The sequence below is a fragment of the Oncorhynchus kisutch genome, linkage group LG24 (genome assembly GCF_002021735.2).
Source record: "Oncorhynchus kisutch isolate 150728-3 linkage group LG24, Okis_V2, whole genome shotgun sequence".
Lineage (NCBI taxonomy): Eukaryota > Metazoa > Chordata > Actinopteri > Salmoniformes > Salmonidae > Oncorhynchus > Oncorhynchus kisutch.
Genome location: NC_034197.2, coordinates 44,402,029 through 44,426,280, shown reverse-complemented (window position 1 = coordinate 44,426,280; position 24,252 = coordinate 44,402,029). Strand labels below are relative to the sequence as shown.

The 24,252-nt window shown below is 46.7% G+C and overlaps 1 protein-coding gene across 1 annotated transcript in view; it reads left to right on the top strand.

The window, feature by feature from the left end:
- Positions 1-24,252, top strand: part of LOC109885228 (uncharacterized protein KIAA1522-like) — a 265,426-nt gene that overhangs the window by 197,029 nt on the left and 44,145 nt on the right. The window contains exons 3-4 of the mRNA XM_031803674.1: positions 8,470-8,601; positions 13,669-13,743. Coding sequence (XP_031659534.1) covers positions 8,470-8,601; positions 13,669-13,743 — 207 coding nt within the window. The remainder of the gene's footprint in view (positions 1-8,469; positions 8,602-13,668; positions 13,744-24,252) is intronic.

The window sequence follows — 24,252 nt, the reverse complement described above, 5'->3', positions numbered from 1 at the left end:
TCATATTCATTATTCATGGTGTCAGGTTGAGGTAAAGGGGAAACCATGTGGTCATATTCATGATGTCAGGTTGAGGTAAAGGGGAACCATGTGGTCATATTCATTATTCATGATGTCAGGCTGAGGTAAAGGGGAAACCATGTGGTCATATTCATTATTCATGATGTCAGGTTGAGGTAAAGGGGAACCATGTGGTGATATTCATTATTCATGATGTCAGGTGTAGATAAAGGGGAAACCATGTGGTCATATTCATGATGTCAGGTTGAGGTAAAGGGGAAACCATGTGGTCATATTCATGATGTCAGGTTGAGGTAAAGGGGAAACCATGTGGTCATATTCATGATGTCAGGCTGAGGTAAAGGGGAAACCATGTGGTCATATTCATTATTCATGATGTCAGGTTGAGGTAAAGGGGAAACCATGTGGTCATATTCATTATTCATGATGTCAGGTTGAGGTAAAGGGGAACCATGTGGTGATATTCATTATTCATGATGTCAGGTTGAGATAAAGGGGAAACCATGTGGTCATATTCATGATGTCAGGTTGAGGTAAAGGGGAAACCATGTGGTCATATTCATGATGTCAGGTTGAGGTAAAGGGGAAACCATGTGGTCATATTCATGATGTCAGGCTGAGGTAAAGGGGAAACCATGTGGTCATATTCATTATTCATGATGTCAGGTTGAGGTAAAGGGGAAACCATGTGGTCATATTCATTATTCATGATGTCAGGCTGAGGTAAAGGGGAAACCATGTGGTCATATTCATTATTCATGATGTCAGGTTGAGGTAAAGGGGAAACCATGTGGTCATATTCATGATGTCAGGTTGAGGTAAAGGGGAAACCATGTGGTCATATTCGTTATTCATGATGTCAGGCTGAGGTAAAGGGGAAACCATTTGGTCATTATTCATGATGTCAGGTTGAGGTAAAGGGGAAACCATGTGGTCATATTCATGATGTCAGGTTGAGGTAAAGGGGAAACCATGTGGTCATATTCATGATGTGTCAGGTTGAGGTAAAGGGGAAACCATGTGGTCATATTCATTATTCATGATGTCAGGCTGAGGCCAACCGGCTAATTTTCAACCGCAGTCCCTGGGCAGGTTATTAAAAACAATTACAATATAGAAAATAGCAACATAGAACAAGCAAGACATAGCATACAGACAGAGCAACATAGGACAAGCAAGACATAGCATACAGACATAGCAACATAGGACAAGCAAGACATAGCATACAGACAGAGCAACATAGGACAAGCAAGATGTAGCATACAGACAGAGCAGCATAAAACAAAAAGCAGCAAGACAAAATTCATAAAAGCAACAAAGTGTTTCCACACCTCACAAGCTACAGACAACAGACAACATGGAGTGGCAACACACAGCTAGGGACCATGTTCACAAATCTGATTGACCTTTAGCCATGTCTTCAAGCATTTTGTGAAAGTGTGATATGTGGTGCAGTTATGTGTGTCTGATGGCAGTGTATTCCAGACATGGGAAGCTCTCACAGAGAATGCAGATTCTGTGTGTGTCTGTCTGTCTGTATGTGGTCATATTCATTATTCATGATGTCAGGTTGAGGTAAAGGGGAAACCATGTGGTCATATTCATGATGTCAGGCTGAGGTAAAGGAGAAACCATGTGGTCATATTCATGATGTCAGGTTGAGGTAAAGGGGAAACCATGTGGTCATATTCATGATGTCAGGTTGAGGTAAAGGGGAAACCATGTGGTCATATTCATGATGTCAGGTTGAGGTAAAGGGGAAACCATGTGGTCATATTCATTATTCATGATGTCAGGCTGGGGTAAAGGGGAAACCATGTGGTCATATTCATGATGTCAGGTTGAGGTAAAGGGGAAACCATGTGGTCATATTTATGATGTCAGGTTGAGGTAAAGGGGAAACCATGTGGTCATATTCATTATTCATGATGTCAGGCTGGGGTAAAGGGGAAACCATGTGGTCATATTCATTATTCATGATGTCAGGCTGAGGTAAAGGGGAAACCATGTGGTCATATTCATGATGTCAGGTTGAGGTAAAGGGGAAACCATGTGGTCATATTCATGATGTCAGGTTGAGGTAAAGGGGAAACCATGTGGTCATATTCATGATGTCAGGTTGAGGTAAAGGGGAAACCATGTGGTGATATTCATGATGTGTCAGGTTGAGGTAAAGGGGAAACCATGTGTTCTTTTTTCATGATGTCAGTCTGAGGTAAAGGGGAAACCATGTGGTCATATTCATGATGTCAGGTTAAGGTAAAGGGGAAACCATGTGGTCATATTCATGATGTGTCAGGTTGAGGTAAAGGGGAAACCATGTGGTCATTATTCATGATATCAGGTTGAGGTAAAGGGGAAACCATGTGGTCATATTCATGATGTCAGGTTGAGGTAAAGGGGAAACCATGTGGTCATATTCATTATTCATGATGTCAGGCTGAAGTTTCCTGTCAATATTAATGCAATGGAAGTTGGGATTTGTCTCTCAGTATTTGGTGTTTAGTATTTTATCTCAAGTGAATGGAGTTGAAGCCACTATTCAACTTCATCGTCTCCAGTGTACATGTGTGAAAACGGGGCGTTTCTATGATCTGTGGAGGGTGTTTTCCTGCTCCGCACGACACTCAAAATTATCATAGAGTTTCAAAATCGCTGTTTTTAAAAACGTAATATTTGTTTCTACAAAACATAGAAATGTTTAGTTTTCATGTATGTAGCCCTGGTATTGTGCTGGAGATAATGACTGAAGTAGACCCTGGTATTGTGCTGAGATAATGACTGAGGTAGATCCTGGTATTGTGCTGGAGATAATGACTGAGGTAGATCCTGGTATTGTGCTGGAGATAATGACTGAAGTAGACCCTGGTATTGTGCTGAGATGATGACTGAGGTAGATCCTGGTATTGTGCTGGAGATAATGACTGAGGTAGATCCTGGTATTGTGCTGGAGATAATGACTGAGGTAGACCCTGGTATTGTGCTGAGATAATGACTGAGTTAGACCCTGGTATTGTGCTGAGATAATGACTGAGGTAGATCCTGGTATTGTGCTGGAGATAATGACTGAGGTAGATCATGGTATTGTGCTGGAGATAATGACTGAGGTAGATCCTGGTATTGTGCTGAGATAATGCCTGAGGTAGACCCTGGTATTGTGCTGAGATAATGACTGAGGTAGATCATGGTATTGTGCTGAGATAATGCCTGAGGTAGACCCTGGTATTGTGCTGAGATAATGACTGAGGTAGATCCTGGTATTGTGCTGGAGATAATGACTGAGGTAGATCCTGGTATTGTGCTGTAGATAATGACTGAGGTTGAAAAGTCTCCATCCAGCCCACTTTAAATTAAATCCTCCAAAACATCAACCAGCAATATGTAGACTCTGTTTATTATGTAGTCTAATAACCACTCTGTTTATTATGTAGTCTAATAACCACTCTGTTCATTATGTAGTCTAATAACCACTCTGTTCATTATGTAGTCTAATAACCACTCTGTTCATTATGTAGTCTAATAACCACTCTGTTCATTATGTAGTCTAATAACCTCTCTGTTCATTATGTAGTCTAATAACCACTCTGTTTATTATGTAGTCTAATAACCACTCTGTTCATTATGTAGTCTAATAACCACTCTGTTCATTATGTAGTCTAATAACCACTCTGTTCATTATGTAGTCTAATAACCACTCTGTTCATTATGTAGTCTAATAACCACTCTGTTCATTATGTAGTCTAATAACCACACTGTTAATTATGTAGTCTAATAACCACTCTGTTCATTATGTAGTCTAATAACCACTCTGTTCATTATGTAGTCTAATAACCACTCTGTTCATTATGTAGTCTAATAACCACTCTGTTCATTATGTAGTCTAATAACCACTCTGTTCATTATGTAGTCTAATAACCACTCTGTTCATTATGTAGTCTAATAACCACTCTGTTCATTATGTAGTCTAATAACCACACTGTTAATTATGTAGTCTAATAACGACACTGTTAATTATGTAGTCTAATAACCACTCTGTTCATTATGTAGTCTAATAACCACTCTGTTCATTATGTAGTCTAATAACCACTCTGTTCATTATGTAGTCTAATAACCACTCTGTTCATTATGTAGTCTAATAACCACTCTGTTCATTATGTAGTCTAATAACCACTCTGTTCATTATGTAGTCTAATAACCACTCTGTTCATTATGTAGTCTAATTACCACACTGTTAATTATGTAGTCTAATAACCACTCTGTTCATTATGTAGTCTAATAACCACTCTGTTCATTATGTAGTCTAATAACCACTCTGTTCATTATGTAGTCTAATAACCACTCTGTTCATTATGTAGTCTAATAACCACTCTGTTCATTATGTAGTCTAATAACCACACTGTTAATTATGTAGTCTAATAACCACTCTGTTCATTATGTAGTCTAATAACCACTCTGTTCATTATGTAGTCTAATAACCACTCTGTTCATTATGTAGTCTAATAACCACTCTGTTCATTATGTAGTCTAATAACCTCTCTGTTCATTATGTAGTCTAATAACCACTCTGTTCATTATGTAGTCTAATAACCACTCTGTTCGTTATGTAGTCTAATAACCACTCTGTTCATTATGTAGTCTAATAACCACTCTGTTCATTATGTAGTCTAATAACCACTCTGTTCATTATGTAGTCTAATAACCACTCTGTTCATTATGTAGTCTAATAACCACTCTGTTCATTATGTAGTCTAATAACCACTCTGTTCGTTATGTAGTCTAATAACCACTCTGTTCATTATGTAGTCTAATAACCACTCTGTTCATTATGTAGTCTAATAACCACTCTGTTTATTATGTAGTCTAATAACCACTCTGTTTATTATGTAGTCTAATAACCACTCTGTTCATTATGTAGTCTAATAACCACTCTGTTCATTATGTAGTCTAATAACCACTCTGTTCATTATGTAGTCTAATAACCACTCTGTTCATTATGTAGTCTAATAACCACTCTGTTCATTATGTAGTCTAATAACCACTCTGTTCATTATGTAGTCTAATAACCACTCTGTTCATTATGTAGTCTAATAACCACTCTGTTCGTTATGTAGTCTAATAACCACTCTGTTCATTATGTAGTCTAATAACCACTCTGTTCATTATGTAGTCTAATTACCACTCTGTTCATTATGTAGTCTAATAACCACTCTGTTCATTATGTAGTCTAATAACCGCTCTGTTCGTTATGTAGTCTAATAACCACTCGGTTCATTATGTAGTCTAATAACCACTCTGTTCATTATGTAGTCTAATAACCACTCTGTTCATTATGTAGTCTAATAACCACTCTGTTCATTATGTAGTCTAATAACCACTCTGTTCATTATGTAGTCTAATAACCACTCTGTTCGTTATGTAGTCTAATAACCACTCTGTTCATTATGTAGTCTGTTAACCATTATGTTACTTTTAAAGATGCAGTCCTCAGTCTTTCTGTCTTTCCGACATAAAGTGGTTGTGTGTTAATGCTTTTGCAGACACAAATGCATTTTGGCATGTGTAGTCTAATAACCACTCCAATGCATTTTGGCATGCGTAGTCTAATAACCACTCCAATGCATTTTGGCATGTGTAGTCTAATAACCACTCCAATGCATTTTGGCATGCGTAGTCTAATAACCACTCCAATGCATTTTGGCATGCGTAGTCTAGTAACCACTCCAATGCATTTTGGCATGCGTAGTCTAATAACCACTCCAATGCATTTTGGCATGCGTAGTCTAATAACCACTCCAATGCATTTTGGCATGCGTAGTCTAATAACCACTCCAATGCATTTTGGCATGCGTAGTCTAATAACCACTCCAATGCATTTTGGCATGCGTAGTCTAATAACCACTCCAATGTATTTTGGCATGTGTAGTCTAATAACCACTCCAATGCATTTTGGCATGTGTAGTCTAATAACCACTCCAATGCATTTTGGCATGTGTAGTCTAATAACCACTCCAATGCATTTTGGCATGTGTAGTCTAATAACCACTCCAATGCATTTTGGCATGCGTAGTCTAATAACCACTCCAATGTATTTTGGCATGTGTAGTCTAATAACCACTCCAATGCATTTTGGCATGTGTAGTCTAATAACCACTCCAATGCATTTTGGCATGCGTGTTTCTCTGTGTCTGCTCTGCCCGGTCACTCTCCGTGGCCTTGTTTTGTTTTAAAGACATTTAAAACATGTCGGTCTGCCTAATATAGCCCTAACCTTGCGTTTTTGTCCGCTGGGAATGTTTTTAGGCATTAACAGAGATTGAGGAGTGCTGCTTTAAAATGCATCTGTCCTGATTATGTTCTCCTCTGCCTCCTTTCTCTTTGGCTCTATCACTGTCTCTCACCCTCTGTCTTCTCTCTCACCCTCTGTTCTCTCTCTCACCCTCTGTTCTCTCTCTCACCCTCTGTTCTCTCTCTCACCCTCTCTCTTCTCTCTCTCACCCTCTCTTCTCTCTCTCACCCTCTGTTCTCTCTCTCACCCTCTCTCTTCTCTCTCTCACCCTCTCTTCTCTCTCACCCTCTCTCTTCTCTCTCTCACCCTCTGTTCTCTCTCTCACCCTCTCTCTTCTCTCTCTCACCCTCTCTTCTCTCTCTCACCCTCTCTCTTCTCTCTCTCACCCTCTCTTCTCTCTCTCACCCTCTGTTCTCTCTCTCACCCTCTGTCTTCTCTCTCACCCTCTGTCTTCTCTCTCACCCTCTCTCTTCTCTCTCTCACCCTCTCTTCTCTCTCTCACCCTCTCTCTTCTCTCTCTCACCCTCTCTTCTCTCTCTCACCCTCTCTCTTCTCTCTCTCACCCTCTCTTCTCTCTCTCACCCTCTGTTCTCTCTCTCACCCTCTGTCTTCTCTCTCACCCTCTGTCTTCTCTCTCACCCTCTCTCTTCTCTCTCTCACCCTCTCTTCTCTCTCTCACCCTCTGTTCTCTCTCTCACCCTCTGTTCTCTCTCTCACCCTCTGTTCTCTCTCTCACCCTCTGTTCTCTCTCACCCTCTCTCTTCTCTCTCTCACCCTCTCTTCTCTCTCTCACCCTCTCTCTTCTCTCTCTCACCCTCTCTTCTCTCTCACCCTCTGTTCTCTCTCTCACCCTCTGTTCTCTCTCTCACCCTCTGTTCTCTCTCTCACCCTCTATTCTCTCTCTCACCCTCTCTTCTCTCTCTCACCCTCTGTTCTCTCTCTCACCCTCTCTTCTCTCTCTGAACCCTCTCTCTTCTCTCTCTCAACCCTCTCTCTTCACTCTCTGCCTTCTCTCTCACCCTCTGTTCTCTCTCTCACCCTCTCTTCTCTCTCTGAACCCTCTCTCTTCTCTCTCTCAACCCTCTCTCTTCACTCTCTGCCTTCTCTCTCACCCTCTGTTCTCTCTCTCACCCTCTGTTCTCTCTCTCACCCTCTTCTCTCTCTCACCCTCTCTCTTCTCTCTCTCAACCCTCTCTCTTCACTCTCTGTCTTCTCTCTCACCCTCTCTCTTCTCTCTCTCAACCCTCTCTCTTCACTCTCTGTCTTCTCTCTCACCCTCTCTCTTCTCTCTCTCAACCCTCTCTCTTCACTCTCTGCCTTCTCTCTCACCCTCTCTTCTCTCTCTCAACCCTCTCTCTTCTCTCTCTCAACCCTCTCTCTTCACTCTCTGCCTTCTCTCTCACCCTCTGTTCTCTCTCTCACCCTCTCTTCTCTCTCTCAACCCTCTCTCTTCTCTCTCTCAACCCTCTCTCTTCACTCTCTGTCTTCTCTCTCACTCTCTCAACCCTCTCTCTTCACTCTCTACCTTCTCTCTCACCCTCTCTTCTCTCTCTGAACCCTCTCTCTTCTCTCTCTCAACCCTCTCTCTTCTCTCTCTCAACCCTCTCTCTTCTCTCTCTCAACCCTCTCTCTTCACTCTCTGCCTTCTCTCTCACCCTCTCTTCTCTCTCTCAACCCTCTCTCTTCTCTCTCTCAACCCTCTCTCTTCACTCTCTGCCTTCTCTCTCACCCTCTGTTCTCTCTCTCTCACCCTCTCTTCTCTCTCTCAACCCTCTCTCTTCTCTCTCTCAACCCTCTCTCTTCACTCTCTTTCTTCTCTCTCACTCTCTCTCTCTCAACCCTCTCTCTTCACTCTCTCACCCTCTCTTCTCTCTCTCAACCCTCTCTCTTCACTCTCTGCCTTCTCTCTCACCCTCTCTTCTCTCTCTCACCCTCTCTTCTCTCTCTCAACCCTCTCTCTTCATTCTCTACCTTCTCTCTCACTCTCTCAACCCTCTCTCTTCACTCTCTACCTTCTCTCTCACCCTCTCTTCTCTCTCTCAACCCTCTCTCTTCACTCTCTACCTTCTCTCTCACCCTCTCTTCTCTCTCTCAACCCTCTCTCTTCACTCTCTACCTTCTCTCTTCTCCCTCTCCTCCCTCTCCCCACTCCCTGTCTGCAGGAAGGAGTTCTGTGAGCTGTGTATGGCTAAAGACAGACAGACCAACAAGGTCTTTGTCTGTAAGAAGTTTCTCAAGAAGGACGGGAGGAAAGTACGCAAGGCTGCCAAGAATGAAATCCTGATCCTCAAAATGTACGTGATCCCCTGATGTACAGAGAGACAGACCCCTGTTGAAATTATTATTTTCTCCTGTACTGTATCTGAGTAGAAGTTGAAATTGTAGCAGCTAATAACAGAACATGTCATGCTATCACTGAGGGTATAGCTACTGAGGCCCAAAGTGTCTGACAGTTTTTGCTTCTCAGTTTTCTACAATGACGACAAACAGGTCTTAATTTAAAGGAACAAACCAGCAGTCACTTCCATATGATTTCAGTCACTGCAGGGTACTTCCATATGATTTCAGTCACTGCAGGGTACTTCCATATGATTTCAGTCACTGCAGGGTACTTCCATATGATTTCAGTCACTGCAGGGTACTTCCATATGATTTCAGTCACTGCAGGGTACTTCCATATGATTTCAGTCACTGCAGGGTACTTCCATATGATTTCAGTCACTGCAGGGTACTTCCATATGATTTCAGTCACTGCAGGGTACTTCCATATGATTTCAGTCACTGCAGGGTACTTCCATATGATTTCAGTCACTGCAGGGTACTTCCATATGATTTCAGTCACTGCAGGGTACTTCCATATGATTTCAGTCACTGCAGGGTACTTCCATATGATTTCAGTCACTGCAGGGTACTCCCATATGATTTCAGTCACTTTCTGTGTGCACCCCTTTTTTGTTTCTTAAATATCCCCCCCCCCCTCCAATTGGTAGTTACAGTCTTGTCCCATCACAAGACTGTGTCCCATCGCTGCAACTCCCGTATTGAGAGCCGTGTGTCCTCCGAAACGCAACCCAACCAAGCCGTACTGCTTCTTGACACAATACCGGCTTAACCCGGAAACCAAACACCGTACACCTGGCAATCATGCCCGGCCCGCCACAGGAGTCACTAGAGCGCAATATGACAAGAACATACCCTCCACTAACCTAGTTGACACTGGGCCAATTGTGCATGGGTCTCCCGGTCGCGGCCAGCTGCGACGGAGCCTGGACTTGAACCAGGATCTCTAGTAGCCTTAGGCCACTGCACCACTCGGGAGGCCCTGTGTGCACTCCTTTTGATTTGTACAAAACCTTTCCTACATGTTTGCCCATGGTGAAGTGGTCCAAAAGGGACTTTTTGGGAATGAATGTCAATACTTTCAGGAGATAAGAGGTGCTCAAAGTTGACCCATTTTGCATAGTCCTTTTTTAAGACATCCATGTCTTCATTACTGGAAAATATAAATGGTTGAGTTTGATTTAAGCTTACGAACAGGGTTGTCAAACCATTTGATGATTTCTGGAATAAAAGTTCTGCGTTGCGTCTGAGAATAACATTGACGTATTCACTGACTCTGTGACTGAATTCATCAGGAAGTGCGTAGAGGATGTTGTTCCCACTGTGACTGAGTTCACCAGGAAGTGCGTACAGGATGTTGTTCCCACTGTGACTGAGTTCACCAGGAAGTGCGTACAGGATGTTGTTCCCACTGTGACTGAGTTCATCAGGAAGTGCGTAAAGGATGTTGTTCCCACTGTGACTGAGTTCATCAGGAAGTGCGTAGAGGATGTTGTTCCCACTGTGACTGGGTTCATCAGGAAGTGCGTCGAGGATGTTGTTCCCACTGTGACTGAGTTCATCAGGAAGTGCGTAGAGGATGTTGTTCCCACTGTGACTGAGTTCATCAGGACGTGCGTAAAGGATGCTGTTCTCACTGTGACTGAGTTCATCAGGACGTGCGTAAAGGATGTTGTTCCCACTGTGACTGAATTCATCAGGAAGTGCGTTGAGGATGTTGTTCCCACTGTGACTGGGTTCATCAGGAAGTGCGTCGAGGATGTTGTTCCCACTGTGACTGGGTTCATCAGGAAGTGCGTCGAGGATGTTGTTCCCACTGTGACTGGGTTCATCAGGAAGTGCGTCGAGGATGTTGTTCCCACTGTGACTGGGTTCATCAGGAAGTGCGTCGAGGATGTTGTTCCCACTGTGACTGGGTTCATCAGGAAGTGCGTCGAGGATGTTGTTCCCACTGTGACTGGGTTCATCAGGAAGTGCGTCGAGGATGTTGTTCCCACTGTGACTGGGTTCATCAGGAAGTGCGTCGAGGATGTTGTTCCCACTGTGACTGGGTTCATCAGGAAGTGCGTCGAGGATGTTGTTCCCACTGTGACTGGGTTCATCAGGAAGTGCGTCGAGGATGTTGTTCCCACTGTGACTGGGTTCATCAGGAAGTGCGTCGAGGATGTTGTTCCCTGTGTGATGATTAGAACTTATCCAAACCAGAAACTATGGATATAAGGCAGCATTCGCACAAAACTGAAAGAGCAAACAACCACATTTCACGACGGCAAGGTGACTGGGAACATGGACGAGTACAAACAGTGCAGCTATGCCCTCCGTAAGGCAATCAGACGGGCAAATCGTCAGTACAGAGACAAAGTGGAGTCGCAATACAACGACTCAGACACTAGACTGTCAGTGTCAGTTTCTCCAGACAATAACAGACTATAAAAGGAAAACCAGCCACGTCGCGGACACCGACGCTTTGCTCCAGGACAATCTAAACACCTTCTTCACCCACTTCGAGGAAAACACAGTACTGCCAATGCAGGCCACCGCCGCTCTCATTCTCCGTGGCCGACGTGAGTAAGACATTTAAGTGTGTTAACCTTCGCATGGCTGCCGGTCCAGACGGCATCCCTAGCTGTGTCAGAACACGTGCAGACCAGCTGGCTGGAGTGTTTTTAATAAAATGTTTCAGGGACATATTGTTACGTTCCCCAGGGAACTAACAAAGTGTCACTCACCAACAACCAGAACGAAACAGGTTGGGTTCTAGGAAGGGTTCTGAAAGACACTCATGAGGGGGGGGTCCACTGAAAGTTGCCTAGCAACAACAACTGGAACCTAAAAGACACCCACCATGAGCGCCCACTAGCAAAACAAAATCAGATAAAGGATTGTTGGTATTGAACTCTAAATAGGGAGCGCCAACTGAAGATGTTAACCCTCTGCATCTATCAAGACAACGGGAGCACTGGGACAACCACCGTTAAACAGCACCTGGGCCAGCACAGGTGAAACCCCTTCCCACTAACAGGGTGGCACCGATCGGTGCAAAGGAGCTATATGTTCCAAAGTCGACCTCAAAACAAATGGAAAAACCATTCAATCTTTCCCTATCCCAGTCTGCTGTCCCCACGTCCATCAAGATGTTCACCATTGTTCCTATACCCATAAAAGCAAAGGTGACTGAACTAAATTATTATTGCCCTGTAGCACACACTTCCGTCATCATGAAGTGCTTTGAGAGACTAGTTAAGGATCACATCACCTCCACCCTACCTGACACCCTAGACCCACTTCAATTTGCTTACAGCCCAAATAGATCCACAGACAATACAATCGCCTGCACACTGCCCTATCTCATCTGGACAAGAGGGATACCTATGTAAGAATGCTGTTCATCGACTACAGCTCAGCCTTCAACACCATGGCTGCATGGCCTCACATATTTTCAACTCAATCATACATTTTTCAGACAACACAACAGTGGTAGGTTTGATTACCAACAACGACAAGGTGAGGGCTTCAGGAGACAGCAGAGGGAGCACTCCCCCATCCACATCAACAGGGGGAAAATCTTCAAGTTCCTCGGCATGCACATCACCGACAACCTTAAATGGTCCATCCTACCTCAGGAGGATGGACTGGTTCCTGTTTCTGAGTCTGAATCTCTCCTCTGCTGGTTTCTGAGTCTGAATCTCTCCTTCGCTGCTTCCTGTTTCTGTGTCTGAATCTCTCCTTCGCTGGTTCCTGTTTCTGTGTCTGAATCTCTCCTTCGCTGGTTTCTGTGTCTGAATCTCTCCTTCGCTGGTTTCTGTGTCTGAATCTCTCCTTCGCTGGTGTCTGTGTCTGAATCTCTCCTTCGCTGGTTTCTGTTTCTGTGTCTGAATCTCTCCTTCGCTGGTTCCTGTTTCTGTGTCTGAATCTCTCCTTCGCTGGTTTCTGTTTCTGTGTCTGAATCTCTCCTTCGCTGGTTCCTGTTTCTGTGTCTGAATCTCTCCTTCGTTGGTTCCTGTTTCTGTGTCTGAATCTCTCCTTCGTTGGTTCCTGTTTCTGTGTCTGAATCTCTCCTTCGCTGGTTTCTGTTTCTGAATCTCTCCTTCGCTGGTTTCTGTTTATGTGTCTGAATCTCTCCTTCGCTGGTTTCTGTGTCTGAATCTCTCCTTCGCTGGTTTCTGTTTCTGTGTCTGAATCTCTCCTTCGCTGGTTTCTGTGTCTGAATCTCTCCTTCGCTGGTTTCTGTTTATGTGTCTGAATCTCTCCTTCGTTGGTTCCTGTTTATGTGTCTGAATCTCTCCTTCGTTGGTTCCTGTTTCTGTGTCTGAATCTCTCCTTCGCTGGTTTCTGTGTCTGAATCTCTCCTTCGCTGGTTTCTGTTTATGTGTCTGAATCTCTCCTTCGTTGGTTCCTGTTTATGTGTCTGAATCTCTCCTTCGTTGGTTCCTGTTTATGTGTCTGAATCTCTCCTTCATTGGTTCCTGTTTATGTGTCTGAATCTCTCCTTCGTTGGTTCCTGTTTATGTGTCTGAATCTCTCCTTCGCTGGTTTCTGTGTCTGAATCTCTCCTTCGCTGGTTTCTGTTTATGTGTCTGAATCTCTCCTTCGTTGGTTCCTGTTTATGTGTCTGAATCTCTCCTTCGCGGGTTTCTGTGTCTGTGTCTGAATCTCTCCTTCGTTGGTTTCTGTTTATGTGTCTGAATCTCTCAATTCGTTGGTTCCTGTTTATGTGTCTGAATCTCTCCTTCGCTGGTTTCTGTGTGTGTCTGAATCTCTCCTTCGTTGGTTCCTGTTTATGTGTCTGAATCTCTCCTTCGTTGGTTCCTGTTTATGTGTCTGAATCTCTCCTTCGCGGGTTTCTGTTTATGTGTCTGAATCTGTCCTCCACTGGTTGTTCGTCCCATATGCCACCCTGTTCCCTGTATAGTGCACTACTTCTGAGCAGGACCCATAGGCACTAAATAAGGAATAGGGTGCCATATGGGACTCTGGGACTGGTTAATATAAAAATGTGTCTCCTCCTCTGGCTGTTCCAGGGTCAACCATCCAAACATCCTCCAAATGATCGACACTTTCGAGACGAGGAAGGAGTACTTCATCATCCAGGAGCTGTGAGTACGGGGGGGGGGGGGGGGTAGCTATACGGCCAGCTAATACAGGATACAGGACTAATAGTAGAGGGGGGGGGCTACAGGTAGCTATACGGCCAGCTAATACAGGATACAGGACTAATAGTAGAGGGGGGGGGGGCTACAGGTAGCTATACGGCCAGCTAATACAGGATACAGGACTAATAGTAGAGGGGGGGGGCTACAGGTAGCTATACGGCCAGCTAATACAGGATACAGGACTAATAGTAGAGGGGGGGCTACAGGTAGCTATACGGCCAGCTAATACAGGATACAGGACTAATAGTAGAGGGGGGGCTACAGGTAGCTATACGGCCAGCTAATACAGGATACAGGACTAATAGTAGAGGGGGGGGCTACAGGTAGCTATACGGCCAGCTAATACAGGATACAGGACTAATAGTAGAGGGGGGGCTACAGGTAGCTATACGGCCAGCTAATACAGGATACAGGACTAATAGTAGAGGGGGGGGGGGCTACAGGTAGCTATACGGCCAGCTAATACAGGATACAGGACTAATAGTAGAGGGGGGGGGCTACAGGTAGCTATACGGCCAGCTAATACAGGATACAGGACTAATAGTAGAGGGGGGGGGGGGGGGCTACAGGTATACGGCCAGCTAATACAGGATACAGGACTAATAGTAGAGGGGGGGCTACAGGTAGCTATACGGCCAGCTAATACAGGATACAGGACTAATAGTAGAGGGGGGGCTACAGGTAGCTATACGGCCAGCTAATACAGGATACAGGACTAATAGTAGAGGGGGGGGGGCTACAGGTAGCTATACGGCCAGCTAATACAGGATACAGGACTAATAGTAGAGGGGGGGGGGGGGGCTACAGGTATACGGCCAGCTAATACAGGATACAGGACTAATAGTAGAGGGGGGGCTACAGGTAGCTATACGGCCAGCTAATACAGGATACAGGACTAATAGTAGAGGGGGGGCTACAGGTAGCTATACGGCCAGCTAATACAGGATACAGGACTAATAGTAGAGGGGGGGGGGGCTACAGGTAGCTATACGGCCAGCTAATACAGGATACAGGACTAATAGTAGAGGGGGGGGGGGGGGGGGCTACAGGTAGCTATACGGCCAGCCAATACAGGATACAGGACTAATAGTCGAGGGGGGGCTACAGGTAGCTATACGGCCAGCTAATACAGGATACAGGACTAATAGTCGAGGGGGGGATACAGGTAGCTATACGGCCAGCTAAAACAGGATACAGGACTAATAGTAGAGGGGGGGGCTACAGGTAGCTATACGGCCAGCTAATACAGGATACAGGACTAATAGTAGAGGGGGGGGGCTACAGGTAGCTATACGGCCAGCTAATACAGGATACAGGACTAATAGTAGAGGGGGGGCTACAGGTAGCTATACGGCCAGCTAATACAGGATACAGGACTAATAGTAGAGGGGGGGGGCTACAGGTAGCTATACGGCCAGCTAATACAGGATACAGGACTAATAGTAGAGGGGGGGGGGCTACAGGTATACGGCCAGCTAATACAGGATACAGGACTAATAGTAGAGGGGGGGGGGCTACATGTAGCTATATGGCCAGCTAATACAGGATACAGGACTAATAGTAGAGGGGGGGGGCTACATGTAGCTATACGGCCAGCTAATACAGGATACAGGACTAATAGTAGAGGGGGGGGGGGGGGGGGCTACAGGTATACGGCCAGGAAATACAGGATACAGGACTAATAGTAGAGGGGGGGCTACATGTAGCTATATGGCCAGCTAATACAGGATACAGGACTAATAGTAGAGGGGGGTCTACAGGTAGCTATACGGCCAGCTAATACAGGATACAGGACTAATAGTAGAGGGAGGGCTACAGGTAGCTATACGGCCAGCTAATACAGGATACAGGACTAATAGTAGAGGGGGGGGGGGGCTACAGGTAGCTATATGGCCAGCTAATACAGGATACAGGACTAATAGTAGAGGGGGGGGGCTACAGGTAGCTATACGGCCAGCTAATACAGGATACAGGACTAATAGTAGAGGGGGGGGGGGGCTACAGGTAGCTATACGGCCAGCTAATACAGGATACAGGACTAATAGTAGAGGGGGGGCTACATGTAGCTATACGGCCAGCTAATACAGGATACAGGACTAATAGTAGAGGGGGGGGGCTACAGGTAGCTATACGGCCAGCTAATACAGGATACAGGACTAATAGTAGAGGGGGGGGGGGGCTACAGGTAGCTATACGGCCAGCTAATACAGGATACAGGACTAATAGTAGGGGGGGGGGGGTTACAGGTAGCTATACGGCCAGCTAATACAGGATACAGGACTAATAGTAGAGGAGGGGGGGGGGCTACATGTAGCTATACGGCCAGCTAATACAGGATACAGGACTAATAGTAGAGGGGGGGGGCTACATGTAGCTATACGGCCAGCTAATACAGGATACAGGACTAATAGTAGAGGGGGGGGCTACAGGTATACGGCCAGCTAATACAGGATACAGGACTAATAGTAGAGGGGGGGGCTACAGGTAGCTATACGGCCAGCTAATACAGGATACAGGACTAATAGTAGAGGGGGGGGCTACAGGTAGCTATACGGCCAGCTAATACAGGATACAGGACTAATAGAAGAGGGGGGGCTACAGGTAGCTATACGGCCAGCTAATACAGGATACAGGACTAATAGTAGAGGGGGGGCTACATGTAGCTATACGGCCAGCTAATACAGGATACAGGACTAATAGTAGAGGGGGGGGGGGGCTACATGTAGCTATACGGCCAGCTAATACAGGATACAGGACTAATAGTAGAGAGGGGGGGGCTACCTGTAGCTATACGGCCAGCTAATACAGGATACAGGACTAATAGTAGAGGGGGGGGGGGGGCTACAGGTAGCTATACGGCCAGCTAATACAGGATACAGGACTAATAGTAGAGGGGGGGGGGGGCTACAGGTAGCTATACGGCCAGCTAATACAGGATACAGGACTAATAGTAGAGGGGGGGGGCTACAGGTAGCTATACAGCCAGCTAATACAGGATACAGGACTAATAGTCGAGGGGGGCTACAGGTAGCTATACGGCCAGCTAATACAGGATACAGGACTAATAGTAGAGGGGGGGCTACAGGTAGCTATACGGCCAGCTAATACAGGATACAGGACTAATAGTAGAGGGGGGGGGGGCTACAGGTAGCTATACGGCCAGCTAATACAGGATACAGGACTAATAGTAGAGGGGGGGGGCTACAGGTAGCTATACGGCCAGCTAATACAGGATACAGGACTAATAGTAGAGGGGGGGGGGGGGCTACAGGTAGCTATACGGCCAGATAATACAGGATACAGGACTAATAGTCGAGGGGGGGCTACAGGTAGCTATACGGCCAGCTAATATAGGATACAGGACTAATAGTCGAGGGGGGGATACAGGTAGCTATACGGCCAGCTAAAACAGGATACAGGACTAATAGTAGAGGGGGGGGGCTACAGGTAGCTATACGGCCAGCTAATACAGGATACAGGACTAATAGTAGAGAGGGGGGGGGGGGCTACATGTAGCTATACGGCCAGCTAATACAGGATACAGGACTAATAGTAGAGGGGGGGGGGGGCTACAGGTAGCTATACGGCCAGCTAATACAGGATACAGGACTAATAGTAGAGGGGGGGGGGGGGCTACAGGTAGCTATACGGCCAGCTAATACAGGATACAGGACTAATAGTAGAGGGGGGGGGCTACAGGTAGCTATACAGCCTGCTAATACAGGATACAGGACTAATAGTCGAGGGGGGCTACAGGTAGCTATACGGCCAGCTAATACAGGATACAGGACTAATAGTAGAGGGGGGGCTACAGGTAGCTATACGGCCAGCTAATACAGGATACAGGACTAATAGTAGAGTGGGGGCTACAGGTAGCTATACGGCCAGCTAATACAGGATACAGGACTAATAGTAGAGGGGGGGCTACAGGTAGCTATACGGCCAGCTAATACAGGATACAGGACTAATAGTTGAGGGGGGGCTACAGGTAGCTATACGGCCAGCTAATATAGGATACAGGACTAATAGTCGAGGGGGGGATACAGGTAGCTATACGGCCAGCTAAAACAGGATACAGGACTAATAGTAGAGGGGGGGGCTACAGGTAGCTATACGGCCAGCTAATACAGGATACAGGACTAATAGTAGAGGGGGGGGGCTACAGGTAGCTATACGGCCAGCTAATACAGGATACAGGACTAATAGTAGAGGGGGGGCTACAGGTAGCTATACGGCCAGCTAATACAGGATACAGGACTAATAGTAGAGGGGGGGGGGGCCACAGGTAGCTATACGGCCAGCTAATACAGGATACAGGACTAATAGTAGAGGGGGGGGGCTACAGGTATACGGCCAGCTAATACAGGATACAGGACTAATAGTAGAGGGGGGGCTACATGTAGCTATATGGCCAGCTAATACAGGATACAGGACTAATATTAGAGGGGGGGCTACAGGTAGCTATACGGCCAGCTAATACAGGATACAGGACTAATAGTAGAGGAGGGGGGGGGGGCTACATGTAGCTATACGGCCAGCTAATACAGGATACAGGACTAATAGTAGAGGGGGGGCTACAGGTAGCTATACGGCCAGCTAATACAGGATACAGGACTAATAGTAGAGGGGGGGGCTACAGGTAGCTATACGGCCAGCTAATACAGGATACAGGACTAATAGTAGAGGGAGGGCTACATGTAGCTATACGGCCAGCTAATACAGGATACAGGACTAATAGTAGAGGGGGGGGGCTACAGGTAGCTATACGGCCAGCTAATACAGGATACAGGACTAATAGTAGAGGGGGGGGGGGCTACATGTAGCTATACGGCCAGCTAATACAGGATACAGGACTAATAGTAGAGGGGGGGGGGCTACAGGTAGCTATACGGCCAGCTAATACAGGATACAGGACTAATAGTAGAGGGGGGGGGGGGCTACAGGTAGCTATACGGCCAGCTAATACAGGATACAGGACTAATAGTAGAGGGGGGGGGGGGGCTACATGTAGCTATACGGCCAGCTAATATAGGATACAGGACTAATAGTAGAGGGGGGGGCTACAGGTAGCTATACGGCCAGCTAATACAGGATACAGGACTAATAGTAGAGGGGGGGGGGGCTACAGGTAGCTATATGGCCAGCTAATACAGGATACAGGACTAATAGTAGAGGGGGGGGGGCTACAGGTAGCTATACGGCCAGCTAATACAGGATACAGGACTAATAGTAGAGGGGGGGCTACAGGTAGCTATATGGCCAGCTAATACAGGATACAGGACTAATAGTAGAGGGGGGGTTACAGGTAGCTATACGGCCAGCTAATACAGGACTAATAGTAGAGGGGGGGCTACAGGTAGCTATACGGCCAGCTAATACAGGATACAGGACTAATAGTAGAGGGGGGGGGGGTTACAGGTAGCTATACGGCCAGCTAATACAGGATACAGGACTAATAGTAGAGGGGGGGCTACATGTAGCTATACGGCCAGCTAATACAGCATACAGGACTAATAGTAGAGGGGGAGCTACAGGTAGCTATACGGCCAGCTAATACAGGATACAGGACTAATAGTAGAGGGGGGGCTACATGTAGCTATACGGCCAGCTAATACAGGATACAGGACTAATAGTAGAGGGGGGGGCTACAGGTAGCTATATGGCCAGCTAATACAGGATACAGGACTAATAGTAGAGGGGAGGGGGGCTACATGTAGCTATACGGCCAGCTAATACAGGATACAGGACTAATAGTAGAGGGGGGGGGGCTACATGTAGCTATACGGCCAGCTAATACAGGATACAGGACTAATAGTAGAGGGGGGGGGCTACAGGTATACGGCCAGCTAATACAGGATACAGGACTAATAGTAGAGGGGGGGGGGCTACATGTAGCTATACGGCCAGCTAATACAGGATACAGGACTAATGGTAGAGGGGGGGCTACATGTAGCTATACGGCCAGCTAATACAGGATACAGGACTAATAGTAGAGGGGGGGCTACAGGTAGCTATACGGCCAGCTAATACAGGATACAGGACTAATAGTAGAGGGGGGGGCTACAGGTAGCTATATGGCCAGCTAATACAGGATACAGGACTAATAGTAGAGGGGGGGGGGCTACAGGTAGCTATACGGCCAGCTAATACAGGATACAGGACTAATAGTAGATGGAGGCCTGCTCCTTAAACCAGGCCTTAAGAGGCTTGAGGGAAACCAGGCCTTAAGTGGCTTGAGGGAAACCAGGCCTTAAGAGGCTTGAGGGAAACCAGGCCTTAAGTGGCTTGAGGGAAATCAGGCCTTAAGTGGCTTGAGGGAAACCAGGCCTTAAGAGGCTTGAGGGAAAACCAGGCCTTAAGTGGCTTGAGGGAAACCAGGCCTTAAGAGGCTTGAGGGAAACCAGGCCTTAAGAGGCTTGAGGGAAACCAGGCCTTAAGAGGCTTGAGGGAAACCAGGCCTTAAGAGGCTTGAGGGAAACCAGGCCTTAAGAGGCTTGAGGGAAACCAGGCCCTGGTCTGTTCTGTTTTCATCCCATTTCTTTTCATCACCTTGAGAGTTTGACTGAAGATCAAATCAATAAATCTGTAGCTTCACTTCTTTAGATGCCCCCAACAATCTCCTGTCTCTCTCTGTCCCTCTCTCTCTTTGTCCCTCTCTCTCTGTCCCTCTCTCTTTGTCCCTCTCTCTCTGTCCCACTGTCTGTCCCTCTCTCTCTCTCTGTCCCTCTCTCTCTGTCCCTCTCTCTTTGTCCCTCTCTCTTTGTCCCTCTCTGTCTGTCCCTCTCTCTTTGTCCCTCTCTCTTTGTCCCTCTCTCTCTGTCCCTCTCTTTTTGTCCCTCTCTCTTTGTCCCTCTCTCTCTGTCCCTCTCTCTTTGTCCCTCTCTCTCTGTCCCTCTCTCTTGCCCCTCTCTCTTTGTCCCTCTCTCTCTGTCCCTCTCTCTGCCCCTCTCTCTTTGTCCCTCTCTTTGTCCCTCTCTCTTGTCCCTCTCTCTTTGTCCCTCTCTCTTTGTCCCTCTCTGTCCCTCTCTGTCCCTCTCTCTATTCACTAGTGACGGACACATACACTTTCTCTATTCACTAGAGATACAGCAACAAGGCTGGCTGGAAATAACATCAAAATTGATGAGGCAGAGTAACAATGATTATTAAAAATCATATGGCATGACTTGTCCACACACACATACAGGCACGCACACACACACACACACACACACACACACCACACACACACACACACACACACACACACCACAACACACACACACACACACCAAGTAGTTTACAGAAAGGATAGCGTCTAACAGCTCATTGGCTCCTGGCTCAGAGGGCTCTTATTGGATAGCTGTGATTGCTTTAATAATTAGGTTTGAAACAGATTGTTTATGGAATATATGAATATATATAAAACAGGACAGTAATGATGAGAGAGACCAGGGGTAATGATGAGAGAGACCAGGGGTAATGATGAGAGAGACCAGGGGTAATGATGAGAGACCAGGGGTAATGATGAGAGACCAGGGGTAATGATGAGAGACCAGGGGTAATGATGAGAGACCAGGGGTAATGATGAGAGAGACCAGGGGTAATGATGAGAGACCAGGGGTAATTGATGAGAGACCAGGGGTAATGATGAGAGACCAGGGTAATGATGAGAGAGACCAGGGGTAATGATGAGAGAGACCAGGGGTAATGATGAGAGACCAGGGTAATGATGAGAGACCAGGGGTAATGATGAGAGAGACCAGGGGTAATGATGAGAGAGACCAGGGGTAATGATGAGAGACCAGGGGTAATGATGAGAGAAACCAGGGGTAATGATGAGAGAGACCAGGGGTAATGATGAGAGAGACCAGGGGTAATGATGAGAGACCAGGGGTAATGATGAGAGACCAGGGGTAATGATGAGAGAGACCAGGGGTAATGATGAGAGACCAGGGGTAATGATGAGAGAGACCAGGGGTAATGATGAGAGACCAGGGGGATATGATGAGAGACCAGGGGTAATGATGAGAGACCAGGGATAATGATGAGAGAGACCAGGGGTAATGATGAGAGACCAGGGGTAATGATGAGAGACCAGGGGTAATGATGAGAGACCAGGGGTAATGATGAGAGACCAGGGGTAATGATGAGAGACCAGGGGTAATGATGGGAGAGACCAGGGGTAATGATGAGAGACCAGGGTAATGGGAGAGACCAGGGGTAATGATGAGAGAGAACCAGGGGTAATGATGAGAAGACCAGGGGTAATGATGAGAGACCAGGGGTAATGATGAGAGACCAGGGGTAATGATGGGAGAGACCAGGGGTAATGATGAGAGACCAGGGGTAATGATGGGAGAGACCAGGGGTAATGATGAGAGAGACCAGGGGTAATGATGAGAGACCAGGGGTAATGATGAGAGACCAGGGGTAATGGTGAGAGAGACCAGGGGTAATGATGAGAGACCAGGGGTAATGATGAGAGACCAGGGGTAATGGTGAGAGATACCAGGGGTAGTGGTGAGAGAGACCAGGGTAATGATGAGAGACCAGGGGTAATGGTGAGAGAGACCAGGGGTAATGATGAGAGAGACCAGGGGTAATGGTGAGAGACCAGGGGTAATGATGAGAGACCAGGGGTAATGATGAGAGACCAGGGGTAATGGTGAGAGAGACCAGGGGTATGATGAGAGACCAGGGGTAATGATGAGAGACCAGGGGTAATGTGGAGAGAGACCAGGGGTAATGGTGAGAGAGACCAGGGGTAATGGTGAGAGAGACCAGGGGTAATGATGAGAGACCAGGGTAATGGTGAGAGAGACCAGGGGTAATGATGAGAGACCAGGGTAATGATGAGAGACCAGGGGTAATGATGAGAGACCAGGGGTAATGATGAGAGAGACCAGGGGTATGATGAGAGACCAGGGGTAATGGTGGAGAGAGACCAGGGGTAATGATGAGAGACCAGGGGTAATGATGAGAGACCAGGGTAATGGTGAGAGAGACCAGGGGGTAATGATGAGAGACCAGGGGTAATGATGAGAGACCAGGGGTAATGATGAGAGACCAGGGGTAATGGTGAGAGAGACCAGGGGTAATGATGAGAGAGACCAGGGGTAATGATGAGAGACCAGGGGTAATGGTGAGAGAGACCAGGGGTAATGATGAGAGACCAGGGTAATGATGAGAGACCAGGGGTATGATGAGAGACCAGGGGTAATGATGAGAGACCAGGGGTAATGATGAGAGACCAGGGGTAATGATGAGAGACCAGGGGTAATGATGAGAGAGACCAGGGGTAATGATGAGAGACCAGGGGTAATGGTGAGAGAGACCAGGGGTAATGATGAGAGACCAGGGGTAATGATGAGAGACCAGGGGTAATGATGAGAGACCAGGGGTAATGATGAGAGACCAGGGGTAATGATGAGAGACCAGGGGTAATGATGAGAGACCAGGGGTAAATGGTGAGAGACCAGGGGTAATGGTGAGAGACCAGGGTAATGATGAAGAGACCAGGGGTAATGATGAGAGACCAGGGGTAATGATGAGAGACCAGGGTTAATGATGAGAGAGACCAGGGTAATGATGAGAGAGACCAGGGGTATGATGAGAGAGACCAGGGGTAATGATGAGAGGACCATGGGTAATGATGAGAGACCAGGGTTAATGATGAGAGACCAGGGGTAATGATGAGAAGACCAGGGTAATGATGAGAGACCAGGGGTAAATGATGAGAGACCAGGGGTATGATGAGAGACCAGGGGTAATGATGAGAGACCAGGGTAATGATGAGAGAGACAAGGGTAATGATGAGAGACCAGGGGTAATGATGAGAGAGACCAGGGGTAATGATAGAGAAGACCAGGGGTAATGATGAGAGAGACCAGGGTAATGATGAGAGACCAGGGGTAATGATGAGAGAGACCAGGGTAATGATGAGAGACAGGGGTAATGATGAAGACCAGGGGTAATGATGAGAGACCAGGGGTAATGATGAGAGGACCCAGGGGTAATGAGAGAGAACCAGGGTAATGATGAGAAGACCAGGGGTAAATGATGAGAGACCAGGTGTAATGATGAGAGAGACCAGGGGTAATGATGAGAGAGACCAGGGGTAATGATGAGAGAGACCAGGTAATGATGAGAGACCAGGGGAATGATGAGAGACCAGGGTAATGATGAGAGACCAGGGGTAATGATGAGAGACCAGGGGTAATGATGAGAGAGACCAGGGGTAATGATGAGAGAGACCAGGGGTAATGATGAGAGACCAGGGGTAATGATGAGAGAGACCAGGGGTAATGATGAGAGACCAGGGTAATGATGAGAGACCAGGGGTAATGATGAGAGACCAGGGTAATGATGAGAGACCAGGGGTAATGATGAGAGACCAGGGGTAATGATGAGAGAGACAGGGTATGATGAGAGACCAGGGGTAATGATGAGAGACCAGGGGTAATGATGAGA